The sequence below is a fragment of the Wyeomyia smithii genome, chromosome 2 (genome assembly GCF_029784165.1).
Source record: "Wyeomyia smithii strain HCP4-BCI-WySm-NY-G18 chromosome 2, ASM2978416v1, whole genome shotgun sequence".
In the NCBI taxonomy this organism is placed as follows: domain Eukaryota; kingdom Metazoa; phylum Arthropoda; class Insecta; order Diptera; family Culicidae; genus Wyeomyia; species Wyeomyia smithii.
The window spans coordinates 182326612-182351816 of NC_073695.1; the positions used below are offsets into that span (position 1 = coordinate 182326612).

Here is a 25205-nt window from a genome sequence, read left to right on the forward strand (position 1 = left end):
AGAGTGCTCAATTACCTGCAAAGTTTTTGTACTCCGAAAAAATATTATAAATCGATCTTCCGACAGCATTGTAACTTAAAAAGACAAAACAAGACGATTTCGAGTGGGCAACCCACAATAACGCACAACGTTTAATGTGTTCTCTGAGAGGCTACTATACAAAAAGCTTAGTTGGATTGTCAGTGCTTCCTGTGTACGTTGTAAATACATCCGGAATTTCTAGAATTCCATGCAAGCCATTTACAACGCAATCCAAAGCCTTCAAGGTGACGAAAACGTTGATGTAATTCGCTCCAGCTCCACATATTTTCCCACCCTGTATGAAAGTGGTGTAAAGCCATAAATCGCGAATGTGTCTTTGTTTACACGGGTGAACTCGTCCCGGTTAATGACGGGCGGCGAAAGCCCAACTAGACAACAGATAGCCCATAATTATTGCTCCAGAACAACGGCCAGGCGGCGTGGCCACCCGTCTGTTTGAAGCGTGGAGTCATTCCCATGTCCATATAGATACGACAGATGAGCTGTTGAAAGGAATGCAACCGCACTTAAGTGTTTTACGATGATAGTGACCCGGCTGATTTGAACTGATATCTTCGAATGGATGGAGTGATTTACAAACAAGTTATAGACAGAAGAAATTTGACTTCCCTGTAGCATTCATTGATGGCCCGTCGCCGGTGGTGGTTCATGCGGAACTCATAAGAAGTGCTTCGAGTTGGAATACGAAAGAGAGAACACGCGGAGATTTGGTGACTAAATTTGTGGCGATTATCTCGCAGTTTGATAGGAGTTGATATATTAGTGCCGCAGTGATAATGAGAGCAAATGTAGTTGTTGTTGTTATTGCTACATTTTGGCTGATTCTGTTCGTAGCTAACCTGGACGCAGTTTACGGTAAACAATGATAAATGTAAACAGATAGAACGCCAGTAAATACGCAGTATATTTGGAATTAAAAGTTTTTCAGAATAGTGAATAACAACTCGGTTTCGTAAAAGTTAATGAATCAACACCATGGTTCTCTCCAATAAGCCTATTGATTAATAAAAGTTATGTACATTATTGGCGCTAATTAGAAGCCGGAAGATTCTTTAATTCTACCTGTAGAATTATTCAAACTTCCATTCAAAGCTAAAAAGCAATGGTTGATTCCTTTTTGCTTTCGGTTAGACTTTTACTTTACTGTTTGTAGGGTTCAGTCTCTAAGAAATAAAATCGCTGTAAACATAGTCCGTTGCGTAATTACGAAAGTAATATGGCCATATTGTATAAACAATATCGTTCCAAAATATGAGATCCACGAAAGATGCCAGATGCAGTTTGATTACTAGAGATAATTGTATTGCAGCACAAACGGAATGTGATAAGGAATCGATCACTAAACACTTTCTTTACACAATGCTATCGATCGTATTACACTATTAGAGTGTAAAACACTACCGGAGAAACCCCTGCTAGTACTTATACTGGGAATGAGATTTTTTTTATTTTTGTTTATTTTCCGTGCGTGACTGTAGTGCCAAGCACCGATACTATTGATCTACCGTTATTACTTCCTCGTGCGATCGATCTCAAGTGATCCGGGTCTAGTCACCCCCCCCCCCCCCCAGACACTTGGTCCGAAGAATGCAAACTTACGGGGACCCCGGTGCGGGACTTTTCACTCTTTATCGGCGAGGAAAATCCCTCGCGCAACGGTAGAAGCTAATCTATTTTAGGTTAGGTTAGTTACATGCATTCTGTCGCAAAATTTTGTTTTACAGATGTGTATGTTTTTAGCTTGTTTTATTCTCAGTGTTTTGATTTTTCTTCATGGCTCATCCAGTTTAAAAGTTAATGTTACATGTTTCTTTTCTCAACTCTGATATTGATTTCATTTTTGGATTTTTGTTGTTGTAAGACTTAAACCGCTGTGACCAGGACTCTACATTTTCGAAACAAAACAATGAAACTGATATACTCGCGCTGTCATTTCGATTTTTCCCTTGATTCCTTTTGGCTACTATCAACGAATCACTTTTTTCTCTCCTTCCCTCTTTCTCCTTTCGGATCATTTCAAATGAAACTAATGACTATTTCAATCGACGGAGAGGGTGACGGAGGGAGAGACTCTTTCCTTTCCTTCAGCGTCTCAATTGAAAATGCGGAGCTAATTTGTTGCTAATTTGTCGTTTGATGGTAGTTTTCTAATACCGCAGACCGTAGTTAGAACGGCAATGGCATCCAATAAATACGTTACGCAAGTTCCGATCAATATTTCCTTCCTCTTTCCTATATATATATATTCTGTATGGAAGCCTTCTGTCTCCGTCAGCGCTAATTGCCATTTTCAATTGAGATTCGTCATGTGAGAGTAGTGATAATATCCGCTTTCAATTGAAAAGCATTTGTATCAATTCCAAGCCCTTCAGTTGTCAGAATCACAGCAAGAGCTTTCGACTGTGTGTCATGTGACTCACGGAGTGCTCGAAAATGATACAAAAGCTTTTCAATTGAAACGGGTCGGGTCAAAGCGTCACTATAACCTGATAATTGTCAATTGAAAATGACTTTGTCAGCCTCTGGCTGTGCCCATTGCTTTGATCTTTTGCGGTATATACTGCCGCGCATAGCAAGTCCGTCCCATCTGTTAGTTTGGCACTGAGAGGTATCGATTGGAGCTTTATCAACCAGTGTAGGAATTTGGATGAGGCCGTGTCAGGATTTACTGCATTGATTCAGGAACTTATACATTTATATATTCCCAAAGTTCGTCCTCGCTATAAGCAAATCAACTCTGCGTGCCTATCAAAGAAACAGAAACCCCGTCAATAGGATCCGTTTCACCTCTGCCAGTCGATCATATAAAGCCCTGAACAGAAGTCTATATTCGTCTTTCGTGCGCAGAACGAAAGGTTTCTTAATTCGAAACGTAAGGAGGATGGATTACCATCTAGCATGTTTTTGTCAAATAATGTAGCGTCCACGAATGACAGTAAATGCGTTCTATTTGCCAAGTATTTTGCTGGTGTTTTCAATAGCGAGTGTGCATTAGGGTGGGACAAAAAATAAATGTTAGCTCTCATGCACTTTTCGTGTTCCTTATGGGTCCCATAACAACTGTGTAACTTTTCAGATCGATCGGTAAAACGCCCGATTTGCGCCCGATTTTTAAAGTTTCCATACGATTTTATATGGAAAAATCCACTTTTTCAAAACTTATTTTCTAGAAATACCCAGTTGGCTCCTAAAAATATATGGATACATGAAATTTGTAGGAAATTTTCCTGGTAAAAACTCTTCTGAAGACCGTAAGGCGCTACGATGCTCGTAGAAACAGCTATTCACCCCAAACAGATTGAATGTCTGACGGACGGCTCACCATTGAAATTTTCCAGCAACACTGCTACAGAATGCTGCTATTGCAAACTTGCTTAAGTATGAGAAATAAATTCGCGTGGAATTAATTTTAAAAGTGTGATTTTTGCTCATAGTATCTTCGGGGAAGCTCCAAGATAAATTTAAGCGATATCATTTCTCATTACATGGTTGAATTTGCTGCAGCATGCCGCAGCAGTATTGCTAGTAAAATTCAATGGTGAGCCGTTCGTCAGATATTCAATCAGTCTGAGGTGAATATCTTTTTTCACAAGCAAGGTAGCGCCTTGCGGTCTTCAGAAGAGTTTTTTCCAGAAAAATTTCCTATAAATATCATGTATTGATATATTTTTAGGAGGCAACTGAACATCTCTATAGAAAAAGTTTTGAAAAAGTGGTTATTCTCATATAAAATCGTATGGAAGCTTCAAAAATCGGGCGCAAATCGGATGCTTCACAGATCGATCTGAAAAGTTACACAGTCGTTATAGGACCCATAAGGAACACAAAAATTGCATGGGAGCGAATAAATAACACCATCGCTTTTTTCCCATATAACCGTGTCCCAGTCTAGTGTGCATCCTCCGAAATTGCTGAAGCCATGTTTCCTGCTCCTAGTGACACATTTAGCGCCGATATCTTTACAATTTCAAACGAAGAAGTTGCTGAAGCCATTTGCAACCTGAAGCAATCATTCTCTCCTGGACCCAATGGTATTCCTGCCGTAATTCTGAAGAAATGCGCTGCAGTTTTAAAGTCACCGCTTGCCGCTATTTTCAACCTTTCCCTTCAATGTCATCAATTTCCTCGCAGTTGGAAAGAATCTTTGATGTTTCCGGTTTTCAAAAAAGATGATAAACGAAATGTGGAACAATATCGTGGGATCTCTTGTTTGTGTGTTTGTTCAAAAATTTTTGAAACAATTGTCCACAATCATCTTATGTTCAGCATAAAAAGCTATATTTCTACTGTTAAGCATGGATTTTACCCTGGTCGATCCGTTTCCACTAACTTGCTGGAATTCACTTCACTCTGCTTGCGTGGTATAAATTGTGGACTTCAGGTTGATGCTGTCTACACGAACCTGAAAGCTGCCTTTGATCGTGTTGATCATGGAATACTTTGTGCAAAATGCGACACGCTTGGAACTTCTACTGGATTGGTTAAATGGCTCATTTCTTATCTACGCAACCGACAGATCGCGGTAAAGCTGGGAACGTCGCAATCCGCTTGGTTCAGCAACAATTCTGGTGTTCCTCAGGGCAGCATTCTTGGACCGCTGCTTTTCTCTTTGTACATTAATGATGTAACTAAAGTTCTACCACTTGGCACACGACTATTGTACGCTGATGATACTAAAATATTTCAAATTGTTGAGAATTATGATGATTGTTGTAGACTTCAAACGTTTCTCGATTCTTTCAACGACTGGTGCCTACGCAACTATATGTTGCTGAGCATTTCCAAATGTACCGTGATCAGCTTCCAGCGCAAAAAACAGCCGATGCTTTTTGACTATCGTATCGCTGGCACTTATTTACATCGTAGCCAGTTTCTCTCGGCTTGCTGAAAATATGAGTGGGACTGACTTGCTATGCGCAGTAGTATAAATATCAGCGGTTACAGTAGGCCTATCCGATATTTTTTAACAGAAAATTGTTATGAAAACCTATTACTTACTTACTTTTACTTACTTCAAAGGCGACAGACCGATTATCGATCCAATGCCGAATCCAGAATACGTCGCCATGTCCCTCAGTCTTGGGCTGCTATCCTCCAATCGCCCCTAACACGTATTTCGCGTGCATCCTCGTCGACAGCACACATCCAACGAGTGCGGGGTCTACCTCGAAGTCGTCGATCTCTATCGGGATTCCTGCTAAATATAGCCTTCGCTTGACGCTCATCCGGCATTCTCGCTACATGCCCAGTCCACTGAAGCCTGCCGTGTTTTATCCGCTTGACTATATCCGCCGATTTGTATGCCTGGTACACTTCATGGTTCCTGCGTCTGCGCCAAACACCATTTTCTAGTTTGCCGCCAAGGGTTGAACGCAAAATCCTACGCTCAAAAACACCAAGAGCTCGCCGATCAGCCTCTTTCAGCGTCCATGATTCATGGCCGTAGGGGGCCACCGGAAGAATCAGTGTTTTATAGAGTGCAAGTTTAGTTCGGATTTCCAGACTGCGGGACCTTAGCTGGTTACGTAATCCGTAAAAGGCCCTGATGTTGAACAATAAGTTCGACAGCCCGTCACCCTGCTTCAAACCAACTAACGTCACGAACGAGTCCGATATCTCACCGGCTATCCTGACGCTTGATGTAGAACCTTCAAGGGTGGCACGTATCAGCCTAATCAGCTTTGTTGGGAAGCCATGTTCCATCATAATCTGCCATAACTCATTCCTCTTGACTGAATCGTACGCTGCCCTGAAGTCTATGAACAGATGGTGCGTCTGCAAGTTGTATTCTCGAAATTTATCGAGGATTTGTCGCAAGGTAAACATTTGGTCCGTCGTGGAGCGTCCCCCTCGAAAACCGCATTGGTACTCGCCAACAAAGGTCTCCTGCAACGGCCTCAGTCTGTGAAACAGGATGCGGGAGAGAACTTTGTACACGGTATTGAGAAGTGTTATGCCCCGATAATTGCTACAGTCCAGGTGTGCTTACGTATGTTCCGGCGTGCAAAACAAGTGCTACAGATAGCCATCCCCCTAGCTGCAGCGAAATTAACAAGCCTCAGGCCATTGTTGTTCGTAATAGAGTGGAAGCTTTCCCTACCAGTTACGGAGCGGAAGAAGTCTTCCTGCCCGACCTGTGCATTTGCATCTCCGATGACAATCTTTATATCGTGTCCTGGGCACTCATTGTATGTCTTTTCCAGGAGCTCATAGAACTCCTCTTTTTCGTCATCGGGTTTCTCGTTGGTCGGTGCGTACACATTTATTAGGCTGTACTTGAAGAATTTGCCCTTAATTCTTAACACGCATATACGGTCACTGATCGGCCTCCATCTAATGACACGCTTCATCTGTTTTCCAATTAGCACGAAACCGACTCCTCTTTCTGCTTTCACGCCGCCACTATAGTAGATGTGGTACTTAAATGAAGTGTCCGCAATAGAATCTACTGCTCGGAATTCGCGTTCTCCCGATTTCGGCCACCGCACCTCTTGGATAGCTGCAACCTCCACATTCACCTTCCGCAGCTCTCTAGCCAGAATACTTGCGCGTGCCGGTTCGAATAGAGTCCTTGCATTCCAAGTACCGAGTTTCCAATAATCGTTGTCCTTTTTCGTTCGCCTAGGTCCATGCCGATTATTCCGTTCCGTATTTATATCTGGATTGTTCGTAGTATTTAATATTCAGTATGCTGCCTTACTAGGGCTGCGATACCTAGTCTCGCGACGGGGCTGCCGTCTTTGATATAGCTGGCGAGACACCGCGTTTCATGATTCAGCCGCCCGCTCCTGATCAGACGCTGTTGTACGCCGCCCCTAACATGGGGAAACAGCCGCGTACGTTCCCCCTGCCCAGTCAGCATACGACCAAAGTTTCCACCGGGGTTGGTTACCCGATCTCCGCTAAGGTTACTCGTATCCCGGTCGGCACCACGTGGAGGTTGGGATAGGAGTTGCTGGACAGAGGTGAATGACCACAATAGGAACTCAAGTGACACGTGTCCAACCATTCGCCAACCATGAAAATCTATTTCGATGGTGAAAATTGCAAGTTGTTTCTTTATGTTTTCAAAAACCTGGGCAACAACGACCGAAAGAAGCAATTTGATTTTGGACACTCGTAAGGAAAATTCGGCATGGGCGCATTGCGTTTTCGCAAATAGATTTGCCCGGAAGTTCTAAATTCGGCATGGGCATCACAGTAGTGGACTGAAAACCAATATTATTTCCACAAAGAAGACAATGGACCCGAACGGCAGCGGCAACCGTTTTAGAAGAAGATAAAAAATAATTATCATCCGTCGGCATGACATCGGCTTTCTAAGATGCTCATCAGATAGTTTCTATCGAATACCTTTAAAAAGGAAGCAATCAACCGCGAGTATTATGGGATCTTCTTGAAGTTTTTGAATAATGAAATCGAGAAAGAGCTTCGATCAAAATCAACAATTTTTAAAATCCAACAAATAAAAAAATTGTCCACTCTTGGAAAATACTCAGCTTGCTATGTCAAATCAAAAATGGTCGATATTCGACGTCAGATCCTTCAGCATGGAAACGCTTCTTCGACATTGCAATCCTGATTGAGAGACTCTCCTTGTTTACTCTCTCTTTTATCAATAACTAAGTTGTTTTTTACATCTTACATGATACTCTTTGATGGTAATTTATAATCTTTCGATTTGTGGAAAGAAATCGTTGAAATCTTTTATAATAACGCTGTAATTAGCGAAGAAGAGTAAGAGAGTAGAGAATCTCTTATTGTTACTTAGGTCCTTTTGAAAAGTTACGCGAGAATAGCTAAGTGAGAAAAAGCGACGCGATCATTGGCGCGTAAACCGTACTTCGGTGGTAGAGGAAATGTTTCGCCAGCCCGAGCATTTTTTCACCAAGATGGTGCGGCTCAAAACAGCGTTTGATCACCATGTTAAGATGAACCACGAGCTGGTGCATTTCTACGGCTAGCCCAGTATCCAGAAAGTCGCTAAAACTGGAAGGGTACAATGAATTGAACATGTTATAAGAATTTCCGGACAACAATCCCGCAAAAATGCTGTTCGTCTCGAATCCGGTCGATACAAGACATAGAGGCGCGCAACGAGCTGAGAGGTTGGACCAATAGGAGCAAGGTCTCGGAAATGTAGGACGCTCAAAAAACAGGAGACAAGCTGCCATAGACCGAGTGCATTGGCGTAACATTGTGACGGAGGTGAAATCCTACGGGATGTTTCACCTGGCAAGTAAATAAGTAGTTGCCGGGGACCAAATCGACCACGTTCTAATCTACGGCAGGTCTGACGTCATCATCCTTCGAACCTACCGTAGTGCGAGTAAAGATTTCGGACCACAGAGTCGATAGCGTGTAAAAAGGAAGAGTAAATTCACACTACTCACAAGCACGAATGAAACAAAAATAATAGGCATGCAACTTCTCAATAGCGGCATTGCCAATAATAGAAGTGCGGGATACAGCATACACCCGGGCATATCTCACAATAGATCAACGATTCTGGCCGCAGTTAGGAAGTTCATACAAGAAAAAAAAACACAGGAGGGTTGTGTGCAAAGCCACGACCGCAAGGTTGAAGTAGAATACTTCTACAAGAAAGATAACCCAGCTGCTTGCGTGTCAGAAATTTTTTCTAGTAAATAAATGTTGACTAACCACATCAATCGAATTTTGCGCTTCAACAAGGATTGACCATTTTCAATAATACAGTAAGTTACTTGATTTGGGCTTGACAATTTTTAAATTTTGGTTATGCGATAAATTGATTTTTATGCATATCATAGCACAGAGACTGCATTTCACTAACGTGCCTCACTGCATCAGCTGCTATCGGTACTGATACTCGCTGCAACTGCTACGCTATCCGTAGCCATGCCACAGCTGTGATCGCTATTGGTATCCGCTGTCCCTGCTGACCCAGCTGCTATCGATGCTGACATCCGCTGCAACTAGTGCGCTATCCATTGCTATGCCACAGCTGTGGCCGCTATTCGCTATCGCTGGTATCCACTGCACTGCTACTGCTGCTACTAAGGAATGACTGCTGTTGTCGCTGTCAAGAACTATCATGAGTGGCTCCGGCTGAAACAGGCTCTTATATAGGCCAAATAACATATTTCAAATTGCAAGGTATATGATTCTGTCGACCCTGCTTGGGAAGCAATCATATAACGACCAATCAGAGGTCGGAGTTTCCGTTTTGACAAGGCTCGACTATTTTCAATAGTACAATAGTTTGAATAATAAAATTACAATTATCTTCGATTGGGGAGAATCTTAGAAGATTTTCCAATCTATTGCTGCAAGAACAAACGAAATCCATCGAATATCCACCGATTTATTAGCATTTGAAATTGGATTTTTTTGGTTTTAGATTTTCATTTCAAATCCCTATGTAGCCGAACTTCCTGAGAGAAGTATTCTACTTTAAATACTATAAGGTAAACAGCCCTAGGGGTTGTATGAAATGGTGACGTTGGACTAAATATATATCGTCAGTTGAATTCAATACTGGTACAACTCAAAATTTTGCAGTTTTGAGTTATTGATGGCAAACGATTCATCTCATAAAGACCCGTTTCAAAATTCACAATATTTCTAGAAATATAAGTAGACGTGCCTTTATTGCACAAAGCTAAAATATCCCTAAAAAGACGGAAAAATGAAGTTCCAACTCTTATCACTTGCTTATTATATGCACATGATAGACCCGAACAAGTTCAATTAAAATAGGAAATCTTAAAATAGGAATTTTTCACGAAAATGAAAAAAAAATTCCGGCGCAAATTTCCAAACGCGTTTTTCTCGAAACTATGAATTTTTAGTTGTGCCAGTATTGAATTCAACTGACGATATTATATGCTGAGCTAAACTGTTCATAGGCAACACTACCGTTTATTTTTGATGGTCGTTATTGTAAAACTAACGATGCATGAATACATGAAAATTTTACACTAGTAGTAGTTGCGAAAATTCTCATAACTCTTATCTTCAAGCATCTATAGTTCTAAAAAGAACCGATTCCATAATATTCAGTTAGAAATTCGTGCTACAGAACGCTGATAATCGCACGGTAGCATTGAATATTTTGCTTGACCGCGCATAATAAAGTTTGCTCTCCGCTGTGCCCTCCAGTAGCTGTGCCAGCTAAATATTCTGCAGCGTACGATGGTAACTGTTGCTGCCGTATGCAAAATAAAAGTGTAACATGTTCCGCAGTGCCTGGAAGTTGACTCGTATGCAGCTCTCGTTTCTCAATGTCGCGTACCTCTAACAGCTATACTGCCCATAAAAGCATAAGAGTCCCATATGACTTTTAGGCAAATTCAAGTTTATTCCGTCAATGTATCTAATTTTGTTCAAGTTTTCATATGGCTTGATGAAATTTTAAAGTTTGTTCTGAAAATTACTGGAAAAATACCAAACCTTGCCTGTCCCATATTGAAAATAAAGGCATACGAGTCCCATCCTAAGTATATATTCAAATAACTTTAAAAACAACATTTCACATTTGTCATCAGTTAAAAGAAAAGTGTTCACATCAAAATATCATTGACTTGAATCATTTAAAACACAGTTTATGTTTGCAAAGTTCTATTAAAAATAAGCTAGAGACAAAGAACTGATCAAAACTCATGTCTAATTTCGAAAAAAATCGAAAGATAAAGTGAAGTTTTTATGGAAACTGTTTCTAGAAATCCTTCTTAATATCTGGGATGTGTGGAAGTAAAGTGATCAGGAGTGTGACCTAACAATCAGCATAAATTTCTTGTGTACTTTTTTCGGAATTTCATTGTAGACTCTATGTAGAACAAGCTTTCGTCTATCAGCTGTGATTGCTCTGAGATAAAAACATGCACTGATTTATGTTGCTATCCGTTGAAACCAAATCGCTGTATTGCAACCGTCTTAGAATGCGTGGAGACTGATATGCTTTTATTTTTTGTGTATAGAGAGAAAATAAAGGCAAACGAGTCCTATAATTTATTTCCAAGCCTGGAATTCATGCAAAAGTTCTTAGAACTCATGGAAACATGGAATGTTGAATTAAACATACTTTTAATTAAATCATCGTTATTTCATTATAAATTCAAAATTAGAACTTCATTTGCAATTTTCTCAATTGTGAGCATTTCCATATGTGATTCTTATGCTTTTATGGGCAGTATACTCCACTCGCTATTGTGTAACAAACTAAACTGAAGCTGAATTTTCTACACGCAGTACACTGGGGTCCCTTTTTACGCGGGTTTTTTTTTCTATGCGTTTTTATACACGGGATATTTTTGCAATTACGCGGATCATTTTTACTCAATTCGGAAGATTGTTTGTACGCGGTATCAAATAAGTTTAGTATAAATATACCTAATCTAATCTTTTAAATGCGGTACAACCGACCGCGTAAAAAGCGACTCCAGTGTATTTTGTATCGAGTTCAGAGTAGATTTTTGCAATTAGGGCGTGGCTACGTAGCTCGGAGAAAGAAGAACAATCCAGAACACCTCCGATACTACTGAGTGATTTTCATAAGCATCAAAAGTAGCAATGGGCGAGCTTTGAAAAAAAAATCGATTCTCCCGCATCGATTAATCAATATCAATAAAATCGTTTTATAAGAAAATTGAGCCTAAAAAATCGATTCAACAAAAAATCGATTTTTGTTCGGTATAAGCTTTTTACGACCTTTTTTGGCTATATTTATGGAGATTTTGTTTTGTTTGCGTTTCCTGGTTTATCAATCATGTTCAACGAGTTTTCGTTCACAACATCTACTAACGATACGGCTTTTCTAGTTTATTGCCATCTTCTTTTACCGCGTGTACTCTTTTGGCGGTTTTTTTCTACTAAGAGTTTTCGTTGTCGCTCATCCCATAGACCATTTCACGAGAAGTTTGTGAACTTTATTCATGAACGAAATTTTGACAGATAGTTTGGAAACGCTGACATAATGCACGTGAAAGCATCATCAACATCAGCAGGATCCGTGACACCTGTCAGTTCGTGAAATGGTCTATTGTTTCGGATGCACTAAGGTAATCCAAACCTGTATAATTGGGTTGTTTAGCTATTCACGGATTTCCGATTTTTATATATCATCTAAAAGAGTGTAACTTTCTAAGTGAAACGTGATTTTTTAAAACTTTATATCATTTTCCTTCGGTTTTTAAATAAAAAACAAAAATTCGCTCTAAATCGCTACAATGACAGTTGGTATCTTGTTTAAGAGCAGGCCAATTTTGTTTATTTGTTTATTTGTAAAAAATACATCAACAGGCCTAGTGGCCCAACTGATTTTCTTAATCTAAGTGCTACGTGCTAATGTTAAAAATCGATTCTTCAGTACTTCGCGGCTGGCTTCAAAGTCGAAACATGATGCGTAACGGTTAAAATGGCGCTGTAGACCGGTTATCGTGCCGAAGCTACTGTAGTTTGTTCGTCTACTTTGCACGTGAAGAAACAGGCTATTTCGCAACATACGTGGTCTAACATAGATGTTAAGTTGTTCGAGAATCGCCGGGCACTCTGTCCGTGAAGTCAATACGTCCGAGATGAATATAGCTCTGATCACATCCCGACGAATTTGTAGGGTGTCCAAATTGATAAGCCTGCAACGCTGTTCGTAGCTTGGTAGTTGAAAGGGGTCAGTTCACGGTAGTCTACGGAGCGCAAAGCGAATGAACCGTCGTTGTACTGCCTCGATTCTGTTTACTCCGTTCAGGTAGTAGGGACTCCACACTGAAGCGCAGTATTCTAAGCTGGATCGTACCAAAGCGCAATATAAAGACTTTAGACAATAAATGTCGCTGAAATTTTTTGCAATGCGCATTATGAATCCCAGGTTCCTGCTGGCCTTGTCGACGGTGAAGGTCATATGTTGTTTAAATGTGAGTTTGGAGTCGAGCAGTACTCCCAAGTCATTAACACAGGTTGTGCGTCGTAGAGGCGTATTTGATAGCTTATAATCGAAATTCACTGGGCTAAGCTTTCTTGAGAACGTTATAATCTCGCATTTGTCGACGTTCAATTGCATGCGATTGTCGACACACCATTTCGCGAAAATCGATAACTGCTCCTGGAGTGCAGCGGCATCTGATGGGACCTTCACTTTTGCAAATAGCTTCAGATCGTCAGCGAAGGACAGTCAAGGGCCCTGAAGCCGGAAGTTGACATCGTTCAGATAAATAGGAAAAATCAGTGGCCCGAGGTGGCTACCTTGAGGAATGCCGGAGTGAGCGGAAAACGAATTCGAGGAAACTCCGTCGATGTTCACTGCTAAACGCCGATCTGTCAAGTAGGATTTAAACCATAGTAGTAGGGGGCCTCCGATGCCGAGCTTTTCAAGCTTCGCAACGGCGATCTCGTGATTCAGTTTGTCAAAGGCGGCGGAATGGTCCGTGTAGATAACGTCCGTCTGAGACTGCTCGTCAAAGTCAGTGGGTTCGTGGCTGTGGATCGCTTGGGCATGAAACCGTGTTGTTCGTCTGCGATGTACTGCTTGAAGTACGAGAAAGTGGGTTCGAACACGCTGAGCTCAAAAAGCTTCGGGATAGAGCAAAGCGCTGAGATTCCTCGATAGTTATGAACGTTTCTTCTGTTCCCTTTCTTATGTACTGGAAACATGTATGCCGATTTCCAGATCGAGGGGAAAACACCCAAACTGATGGATTTGGTGAAGAGATTACTCATTGGAGCAGCCAGACTACTGATATAGTTTCTCAGGAAAAAGGACGGTATGCCATCTGGCCCAGCAGATATGGAAGACCTGAGCTTCAAGGCGGCTAATGTAACCGTGCTAACGTCGATGGAAATGTTAGTCAATGCACGACCGAGAAAAGGAACACGTGCCGTCGCAGAAGTAATTTCGTCCGTCGTTAACCTTTCGTCTACAAACACGCTAGAGAATTTCCGCGAAAATAGTTGGAAGATCTGTTCAACACTATTCGCTGTATCACCGTCTAAGAACATGCTTGATGGTAGGCCGCCGTCTTTTCGCTGTTCGTTCACATATTTCCAAAATGATTTGGGGTTACGTTTGAGCTTGCGCTCGACAGTCCGAAGGAAGCCTCGAAAACAGGAGCGACTTAGCTGTTTATAGCGAGTGTTGATCGATAAGTAGTGGTTCCGTAGAGGTAGAGTTCTGTATTTTGAAAACCTTTTCAAGGCCGCTTTCCTCTCTGATTTTAGACGTCGTAGCGTAGTGTTCAGCCATGGCAATCGCTGTTGATCGGAGTTAGTTTTTTTCGGTACATGTCGATCAATGACGTAATTGAGAATATGGGAAATAGTTAAGGCGGCGGCATTGACGTCAATACGGCACGGCACGGGCGAAATCGTAATAAACGGATGTCGGTGCCGTAGTCTCGGCACAGGAGATTTTCTGATGGACAGACACCAGCAAGGCCGCGTGATGCATGACGTGTTTAACGAGCGGAGAAGGAGCCAAAGCCACTTCAGGGGCTTGGCAGCGCACAGTAGCGAAACAGAGGTCCAAAAAGCGCCCATTTTCGTTGGTGATTCTGTTGCATTGCTGAAGAGTAGCGGTACTGTAGCTATCTAGCAATTCGTTAGTAGCTGGTGACAAGCTGAGCGAGCCGAAATCAGCGTACATGAAACCATTACCCCGGTCTTGCCAAGTGATGCCAGGTAAATTAAAATCGCCTAAGATAATTACGTCATCCACTGCGGACGTCTTCGAAATGATGGTGTTAACCGAAGACATGTGTGCGCGAAGTAAGTCTGTATCGCGGGTACGATCAGGAGGAACATAGATAGCACACAAAAATAACGTGCGTTCCACGAGTTTAATTGCTGCCCACACTTGCTCGGCGGTCGACCAATCATCGTGTTCGAGAATAGAAGCATTGAGTTGACGGTGAACTGCGATCAAAACTCCACCACCAGAAGTTTTGCGACTATTTTTAGGGTTCCGGTCACAACGAAAAACTTCGTAATTGGGTCCGAAGATTTGACGAGAGAGTGTTCGATTGTCGAGCCAGGATTCGGTCAGAACAATGATGTCATATGGACTGTCGGCGCATGCTAGTAAATAGTCGGAGACGCTAGCGTTCATACCACCCACGTTTTGGTAATAAAGAAGTATATCATGTCCATGGTCAACGTTATTCGTCTTCGGATTGGTCGACGGGCTAAAAACGGGTAGCGAGCCAGTGGATGGTCTATGGTTAACGTTTGCGCACTTGCCTGATCTGAGATTTTGGATGCTCCGTCCCTCGCATCCGCACGCAGGACCGGGACGACTGATGGCCGCTGGCTGGAATTGCCCGACTGCGGCGGGGAGGTAGGGAGCATCCATGATGCCAACATCGATGCGTCCCGGTGTCACGTTGAATCTTGAAGTGTCAGTTGAAGAAAGATGTCGTCTTGTGAGAGAGCTGTCATGACAGCGGGAGTCAGTGATTTGATCGTTCAGGAGCGATAAGTCAGTTGTCGGTGGGCTGGAAACGCGTAGCGCATCAACAAATGAAGGATTGCTAACAAATTCATACTTGCCGCAGACATCGATCTGGAAGTTCCGTTCCCCTAACCCACACGCAGGACCGGGACGACTGATGAACGCTGGCGGGAAATGCTGATAACGTTGCGTCTCGGTGATGGAGCGTGGTTAATTAGGGTTCCTCTATTGCAGATGCTTGTATTGAAGCACTGTCCGACGCAGTTCCTCCAAAAGGGGCGGGCAAAACAGGGGTAGCGGATGCCGTCCCAGTAGCAATGTTTCCGTTGGGAATTGTTACCGGAGTGGCTGGGAAAGCGGAGGTGGTGGGAGGTAACCAAACTGTGGAGTTACCTCGTGTGTCGGCGAATTCCCTGAAAACGATCCCTTGTGGCCAAGTACCAGGACTCAAGGCAATGGCTTTGTGTTCAGGGGGAACACCGACCTTGAACGAAACAAAGTTCAGTGACTGAAGATCAGTTCCTTTTTACCAGAGAGACGACTTTGATTGCATCCCGTGTCTGTAATCCATCCCTGACTAGTTTCTCAACGACATCGACGGTCACGGTAAGGTGAAAACGTGAGAGGTATACCCAAAACAAATCAGGTGGAGAATTAGCCACTAGCCTGTCATGATTTTCAACGTGTCTAGTACCAACAGCCGGTTCGATTGGAGTTTCTGCCTCGCCGCGACGACGCTTAGCGGGACGGTCTCGATTTGTTATTCGCACCGGGGTTGCAGCGATTACCTTATCGGCAAGTTTAGCTACATGCTGATTGTTTTTAACAATTTCGTCCATGAGTTCCGAAAAACTGTGTAATTGGTCGCCAAGGACAGTAGCGACCACGTTCCCGAGGGTTGAAACGACACTTTAAAATCGGGTGTATTTCATTAGTTTAACGCACTCATCGCACATCCAAAACAGGTTGTGTTTATCTCGGACGACCTTTATGAACGGCGCGTTGAGACCGGCACAGCGGATATGGCAGATTTGATCGCAAAAGCCCATGCATTTAAGAAGTTCGTCTTCCTTCTTGACGGATTTTGCACAGCGGTCACAGGCGGCCAAATCAGTCATAGTGGCCCGAAAAATTAGTAAAGTCAGATAAGCGTGTAAATATTCAAACAAATTAAAACTCGCGTGCAGATGCTCTTAATCCAGATAAACTAATCCAAGTAATACAGATAAACTAATACAATTGATACAGTAGATGGGCGAACTGTCATTGTAGCGGTTTCGAGCAAATTTCAAGCAGTTTCAAATCGTGATTTAAAAAGCGAAGGACAATGATAGAATTTTTTTTTAAATCACGTTTAACTTAGAAAATTGAAATCTTTCAGATGATAGAAAAAACTGATATAGGGTAACCGCTCCTATATTCATCTCAGTACCTATATTGATCTCATCACGCCTTTTTGATCAATTTATCGTCAAATTTTACCATATTTTCAACGTAAAACTTTTAGCCACTTGAGAAAATCGAGAAGCAAATAGATTTACTTTCAAAAATTTGTAGAAATTTGACGGTAAATTGGACAAATGAGAGAAATAATATTAATATAGGTGCACCAAGCTGTTGAGATGAATAATGGAGCGATTACCCTAGCTGAACAACCCAATTCATAAAAAAATCGGAACATCCGCAGCACAAACTCAAATAAACAAAATGGCGAGCGCGACACCATGCAGAACAGAATGCAGCACGGCATATACACGAACATTTAATTCAACTTTTGCAATATTTGAGTTAACGAGTACCCCGCTACTCATAGTTGAAAAATAAGCGTAATGCCTTTTCTACCGAAATCAAAAAATTGGTGCTTGATAGTAAACACCCACAACGATAGTAAACAACGTCCCTACGGAATCCAATTTTCAAAAAGTGCACTTGCAGAGGTAGCAAATATGAAATAAGGTTGGCTAAGATCCAAAATGGTAAATTAAATATCCAAAGCAATGCAAAATTTCAGCTCAATCGGAATTCAGGAGTATTTGGTCTAAATTTCACTTTCTCGACTTCTGAAGAAAAGCACATTTTGTAATAGTTTTTTTTTGTGCCAAATGTCTTATGCCTTGTTCACACTATAGCAGATATCACGGGATATTGCGTATTTTGAAACATACATACATCTAGTTTTCACGGAAAATTTGAAGTATGGGATTTGAAATCAATATAAGCAATATTACATCATGTGAACGGGTTATTAGAAATGTATAAAACGTCGAGGTCGGGTGTTATCCGAAATCGAAAATTTGCTAACTGTTCGTGAGGGCGAAACATTGAACACTACTTCTACATAAAACTGTCAAAGTCCATTGCCACCACAATATACACCAAGCAGTTAGTAATGTTTGTATACAATATAAGTCAAACTTTCGAGGCGGTCTTGTGGTCGGTAATTTATATTCAGTTCGAGGTGCAAACTTGTCTCGTCGTTCTTTTCATCCTCGCTAGGGATGGGCGAACGGCTCACGAGCCGTTCATATGAACCGGTTCTTAGAAAAGAGCGAAAGAACGAACGGCTCACGAAAAAGAACCAAGGTTCTTTGGGCGCAGCAGAACTGTTTGGTTCGCGCGAACCCGAAGTTTACCGAGACAACACGAACTGTCAACGCTCGTGATCATTGTGAACCATGAGTCAGTTCAGAGCCGCTCTTGCAAAAGAGCCGTTTCACCCACCCCTAATCCTTGATATATTCACGGGTGAGAATGCAGCAACATCGTACGAGAGCGAACATGGAACGATACCCACGAGCAAAAAGACCGAGACCGCGAAGTAATGGAAGAACAGTACTAAGCTGACACTCGAAAGATCTACGAGAAGCTGGATAACTTTCGCAATGGCCACGTGCCGCAAGCTGATATGTGCAGAAGCTTGGTTAATAACCTCCATACGGAGTTTGAGGAGGTGATTGAAAGTTGGAAGCAACACGACTATCTTAACGGTGATGCAGTAGAGCGCGAGGATAGTCCAGTTATTGATCTTGTTACACGAGCAGAGGACAACAGGATTCTAGCCTCTGATGGCTGGCTGAAAAACAATGGACCTTCCCGTGAGCAGCTGAAATACGATGAAGAAACATTGGTTATACCCATTTACTAGGTCATTGCCAAGATTAGATAGGAATAAAGGGCTATTCCCACTGCTTCCGTTCCGGGACCGGACCGGGACCGGGCTCGTCCGGGACTATTCATGCATTCACACTGCGCTTGCACCGTGCCTGCGCTGCGCTCTGGCTGAGAAATGTTGATGTGTGTATGTGAAAGAACGTCTTTCTCTTTTTTTCATACCGCAGCTCACTCCGCGCGAAATATGTCACTACTACATACACGCATCCACCCGAGTGCCTTCCGTGCACTCTCCGGCCAACACAAAGTATCGTCGGCAACGATAGTTTTTCTCTCGCACTGCGGCAGCACGACGGCAACTCAACGCTGCCCCGGTCTGGGCACGGCGCGTCGGTGTGAATGCGTTCATAAGAACGCATGCAATCAATCTCAAACGAGCCCGGACGACACACGGAACAGCCACGGCCCGGTTCCGGCCCGGTCCCGGAACGGAAGCAGTGGGAATAGCCCTTAAAAAGTACCGGAGGAGTAGATCTGCCCATGATTCAAAAATTGGCTAATATGCCATAGGCATCAAATCGAGAAAAACGCATTTTAAAATTTTTCGTCGGTACAACATATTTTGACTGCCGATGACAATTTTTTTCTTGACTACATCACCCTACTTCATATATGCTGGAATCTTGCCGTTGAGTTGAAACAGAGAAATCTGCAGGAAAATTCCATCCGCCACGTATTTTTAACGCAGTAGCCGTTTTTTCAATTATATACCAAAGGGCAGTCGACAAACCGGTGTGCAATTTGGCTAAAATCCGTACGATGTGAATTATATCGTGCTCGTTGGTAATGAAAATTGTTTGTAAATTAGTAGAACAACACGGAAGCACAAGTGAGGGCGAAAAGGACGACGAGACAATTGTTTCGTGCAACAATATAACAATACATATAACGAAAATATTATTATTTATGATAATCTCACAATCCACTTTCCTATTTTTTCTCATCAAATCTAAAATGAAATCTGAATCTTCAATATTACTTCTAATCAAAGAGCTAAATAGCATTTTTAAGAATGTAAAGATTTATGACAGAAGAAAAAAAGTCACGCGTTTTGATCATTGGGTTTCGCAGCACCGAAAATAAATTCTTGTTGCATCAAATATATTGTTCGTAAATAGTCAAATTTGATGCAAGGGCCTTACGATCGCTTACCTGTCGCCAGTAACCACTAGGCTACAACACATTTTCGAAAGTTGGATGAAACAAAGTACAGTAATAATACACTGGTTCGTAAACATGCCACAGGAAGAAACATATTGGATATTAGCCAACTTCTCAATTATTTTGGATATTAGCCAAAATTGTTTCACCTCTGCTGCCTTCCCAAATGCATTTTTTGACAATCGGCTTCCGTAGGGACCTTGTTTAGGGTGTTAACCGTCTTAAGAAACTGTTTTCCCGATTTTGGTGAAAATGGCATATTAGCTAATTTCTGAATTATGGGCAGAGATGGAAAGTATTGTGTCCCATCTACAAAAAGGGCGACAAGCTTGAGTGCTGGATTTACCGGGCTCTGCCTCAACGAATTCGAGTACCTGGGCTCACTGGTAACCACTGACAAAGAAACGAGTAGAGAAATTCACCGGGGCATTATGGCAGGAAATCACGCAGACTGTGGTCTCTGGAGCAGGCTTCGAAATAGTCACGGTAGAACCACTTTTCACTGCGATAATCGTCTTCTTCTTCCTCTGACGCTACCAAGGCTCGCTGTCTGAATACATTCTTAAACAAACATGTCAAATGAGTATCGCCATCACGACGTTGTTTTCCTCAAACGTATTTTGACATTTTTTCTAGAAATGAGAATTACGCACGTTGAGTGCGTGTGTTCTGGAAATTATTTATATCATTGATCATGTAATATTATTTCTCAACATGAATGAACGAAGTAGACAGAAATAGGCCGAAATAACATCGCTAAACGATTGACAGTGTGCATCTCTTTGATACGCGAGTGTCGTTTGACTATCCTTTTCTTCCTGTGAGCTGAGTGGCGATGGTTTGGTTATTTTACATTTACGAGCGAAAGCCGACTGTGACGCACGCTAAGGAAGCGAGATCAAATGAAAATGGTGACCGTTTACAAGCCTGCTCTGGAGGATGCTTCGATTGAGTAGAATTCATCACAGCAACAAGTTGACCATCTACAGGAAACTGATCAGACCGGTCCTCAACAGTCACGCCATGTCTCATGCTTGCCGCCCTACGAATCACACCTTCCAAACCGATGTTAAATAGCAAGCACGATAGTCTATCATCTTGTCGTCACCCTTTTCGAAAAACAACGGTGCCGAGAGTGATTTCTTTCGGCTTCGCAGTCTTTAAAATGTGAAAAGAAAAACGATATTTTTCTCTTACACCGACGTTTCGAATAATCTTCTTCTTTATCAAGGCTCGAGAGGACCATTTTCCTGTGGAGTGGCTCTTCGGCTAGAGCAATAATAGTCAAAAACTGATAATTATCAACATTATGAAAATTAATACTAGACACTTTAACGAAGCGAAAGTATGACAATGAGTATGAGAGTGCTACGAATTTCTAGTATAATTTTCATAATGTTGATAAATATCTGTTTTTGACAATTATTGCTCTATTCGAAGAGCCACTTTACAGGAGAATGGTCCTCTCGAAGCTTGATGAAGCATATAGATATTTCGAAACGTCGGTGTAAGAGAAAAATATCGTTTTTCTTTTCACATTTTTAAGACTGCGAAGAAACTCCTCTGTTATATATAACGGAACTAATAATATATTGTTCTATTGAGAATAAAATATTGCAGAGATTATTCAGTTTTTTAGTGATCGCGCATTGCAAAAATCAAATTAATAGACCCTTCAGGAAAATCGTGATCTTGTATGAGAAAAAACACTAACATATTTATCAGAAGCAGGCAACTGTGTGAATTTGCTTCGAATATCTTCGCGAAGTTGCGTGAAATGCGCTTACGTTACATGTTTACGCGTGTTGAAACTTTTGTTCGTATTATTTCCATGAAAACGGCAAACACGATGCATGGAAGAATGCTGTTTATAATAAAATCTGACCAAAATGATGTAACGGTAAGCCATGTGATATTATCGATGCATCAATTGTTGTATATTTATACAAGTGTACAATCCAGACTGAACTTGGAAAGTCAGCCGGCGTGGTTGACAATGACACTGCTCAAGTACTAGCATGTGTTATAATACCTCACTCACATATTCAAGCAAGCTAGTAGCCCTGTCGGTTAACTTACACATTTATCAATCACATGTATTTTATGTGATCGGAACAAAGCGGTTCAGATTATCAAAGTTACACTGAACCGGAAAATAAAGAAAAATTTACTTACAAATTTTCGCATTCCTGTCATCTTTTGCAGTACCAACATTCCACGATGTGTTCAAGCACCACCTGAGGCAAAATCTGTCCACAGGAGTGACAGATATGGCCGTTTTCGACGATCGAGCCAGCATCGATTTTATTCCAGGGGCAAACGAATCTCTGTCGCCGATGGTGTGCGTACTGACCACCTCCATGGATGATCTTCCTCCAGATTATTTCTCGAGTTTGTACGATTGGTCGTACGAATCGAGCGATTTTTCATAACTCTGTTTTTCATACATTCCAGAAAATGAACGACTCAACGGTGCAATCATACTGCATTTCCTGGCAGCTATTTATTTCTTCACCATTCTGGCTTTCGTTTGCAGTGAATATTTTCTTCCTTCGGTCGAGTGCATATGCGAAGATCTGAACCTATCGGAGGTTTGTTTGTTTTTCTTAAACGCATAGGATAATAATCTATTCAAGCCGCTATTTATCAGGATGTCGCCGCAGCGACTTTCATGGCCTCAGCTACGTCGATGCCGGAGTTTTTCACCAACACAATCAGCACGCTAGTGGCCGATTCGGATATGGGTCTCGGAACAATCATGGGATCCATGCTGTTCAACACTTTGGGAGTTGCAGCTTTAGTTGGACTGCTAACGAAAAGTGTATGTATCAAAAGTGTAACAGAAAACTGTTTTGGTTAACCATACTTAAGTTTTCTTTTATTATCATTAGCACGTTCAATTAGATTGGTGGCCGCTAACTAGGGACTCAATAATTGTCCTTATTACCACGAGTTCTCTCGTCAGTTTTTTATGGGATGAACGGGTCTATTGGTACGAATCAGTGGTATTCGTCGTTTTGTACATTTTGTACTTCTTCGTAATGTTTCAAAACGATCGAATGAAACGGATAGCCGTAGACCTCATCGAAACCCGTTGGAATCTTTGTAAGCGATTAGAAACCGATACTAGAAATGAATTTACAGACCATAAAGCTGGTCGAAAGTATTCTATCGCTGTTTTGGGTGAAGCCATTAACACCAGCATAGTTATACCTAAGGAAGAAAAGCAGATCCCTCATAGCCCCAGTGAATCAAATGAAAATACCGCAATCGGTATGAGACTTTTTCGAATCTCAACTCAATCGTGGTACAACATCATCTGGTGGTTTTACACCTGGCCGTTTCGAATACTTGTCTGTTTGACTGTACCAAATCCACGGGCCTGTCGTAAGCTTTACCCGTTGACATTCATCATGTGCATAGCTTGGATCGGCGGCACATCCTATATGGTTTTCTGGATGATGTCCATTATCGGCAGCACTTTCGATGTTCCGGAAACAGTGATGGGACTAACATTTCTCGCCTTCGGTGGATGCATGCCGGAAGCCGTGTCAGCCGTTACAATGATAAGGAAAGGTATGGCTGAGTGTATCGAGTTCTGAAGTTGAAAATCTACAGCTTTTTCTTCATTCATAGGAAACGGAGCAATGGGCGTATCGAATTCACTGGGTGCAAATACGTTAGCAATCTTGTTCTCACTCGGACTTCCCTGGTTCATTAAAAACATGATGATGGGAGGAGCTACTACTGGAGCATACGTGGAGATCAACTCATACGGAATGCAATATTCTGTGCTTGCTTTGTTTCTGGCTGTAGCCATTTTATATGTAGTACTGTATTTGGCCAGGTATAATTTGCGGAAGTTGGTTGGACTGGCATTATTTTTAGGTTATCTCCTAATTGTTGCTTTCATGATATTAGTCGAACTAGATGTTTTCTTTCCTTCAGAGAATATATGTTAATTTTTGTACTAGAACAAAGATAACTCATTTTCAAGGTGGTTTGGAGATACTTAAACCTGTAGCCTTTAGACAGTCTTCAGTTAAACCTCCAATCAGCTTCAATCAATACTTAAAAAATATTTATAAAGTTTTATAGTGATTTTTTCGAAGTCTGTCTGAAAATTAACTTGGGAACTAGAGGGTTAAGAAATTAGGTACGGTTCTATTTTTTGTTGCTATGTTGTTAGGCTGTTACGAGCATTTATTATAGAAAGTAAACGTTCATATACTTTAATGAATGTTTTTTCTTCACACTTTAATGAATGTTGTCAGTTGCATAATAGCGTAGCAACAAATGACAGAGAAGAGTTTTACAATATCAAAAGTAAGAATAAGTTTTAAAACTTTTCCTGTCAAAATAACCTGGAATCCGCGAAATCCGAAATGAACATTATTCGAATGAATATTTGTTTACGTGTTTGGTTCAATAAACTGAATATGTTTCACAGGTTTTAGACTTGAAAATATTGTTTTAAAAGAGTATATGCATTTTAGCATACACTTTATTAAAATTATTGTAGCTCAAAAACCTTTGGCTTCAAAGAAAATTTGTGTAGGAACTAGTTGTGGGTATTTAATACTGCAACTTGAAAGTATACATACCCAATGCAAAAAACAAATTGGTTTAGACAAAGCAAAACTTCCAAATAAACTCTAGTTTTTTTTGTATTAATAGTTGAAGCTATAACAGAAATGTTATTAAAAAGTCAGAAATGTCAGATGGTTAAACTCTAGAACATTTTTGAAATTCCAGCTGTTTTCGGGAATAATGACAATGTTAAACGATTCTAGTGGTCATTTCAAATCATAAAGTTTTCAGTGATCAACTTTCCAAAACCATATTTTAAATTTAAGAAAATCCTAATTTCTAAAAATACTTCCTAAGATTCTACTGTTATCCGTAATCCTCCATCAACATCTTTTAGTTCATTTGAAGTCACTACCTGATTCATAAATAGAAACAAAAACCTTTGGGAACTCCTATAAAACAATGCACATTTTTTGTGCCTAATGGTGTATCAAAATACGAACTTTTATTTCAATGCAAAACAATAATTTCAAAATAACTTTTCTATTCTTTCGCTACAATAATTACACCATCATATTTAAAAAAAAAAAAAACATAAATATTCTAGCGCGTATAACATTGTGTTACTTCGTGAAAGCATAGCTGAAGTCAATGGTTCATCGATGTTATTGAAAAAAAAACCTACAAGAAAATAAAAGAAAAACATCTGGGTTTTAGTGAAAAAGACTAAAGATTAATTTGTTGAAACGTAAGGTGAAAGGTGAAGTAAGGTGAAATGCACAAAGGAGCTTTTTGATTATCTTGTATGTCTTTTATCGGTAATAACGTGGATTATTTTGAATTATGGTCTATAAACGCTAGCTGGTTGCTTGCCCCAGTT

At 41.2% G+C, this 25205-nt stretch overlaps 1 protein-coding gene across 1 annotated transcript; it reads left to right on the plus strand.

Annotated features, from left to right (window-relative positions):
* Nucleotides 1–303: 303 nt before the first annotated feature.
* Nucleotides 304–24601, plus strand: LOC129723009 (sodium/potassium/calcium exchanger 4-like). The gene is made up of 6 exons (XM_055676923.1): nucleotides 304–897; nucleotides 22001–22186; nucleotides 22250–22386; nucleotides 22446–22616; nucleotides 22687–23371; nucleotides 23432–24601. Exons 1-6 carry the CDS (start codon nucleotides 819–821, stop codon nucleotides 23755–23757), a joined length of 1584 nt encoding a protein of 527 aa, XP_055532898.1. The 5' UTR covers nucleotides 304–818; the 3' UTR covers nucleotides 23758–24601.
* The last annotated feature ends 604 nt before the right edge of the window (nucleotides 24602–25205 follow it).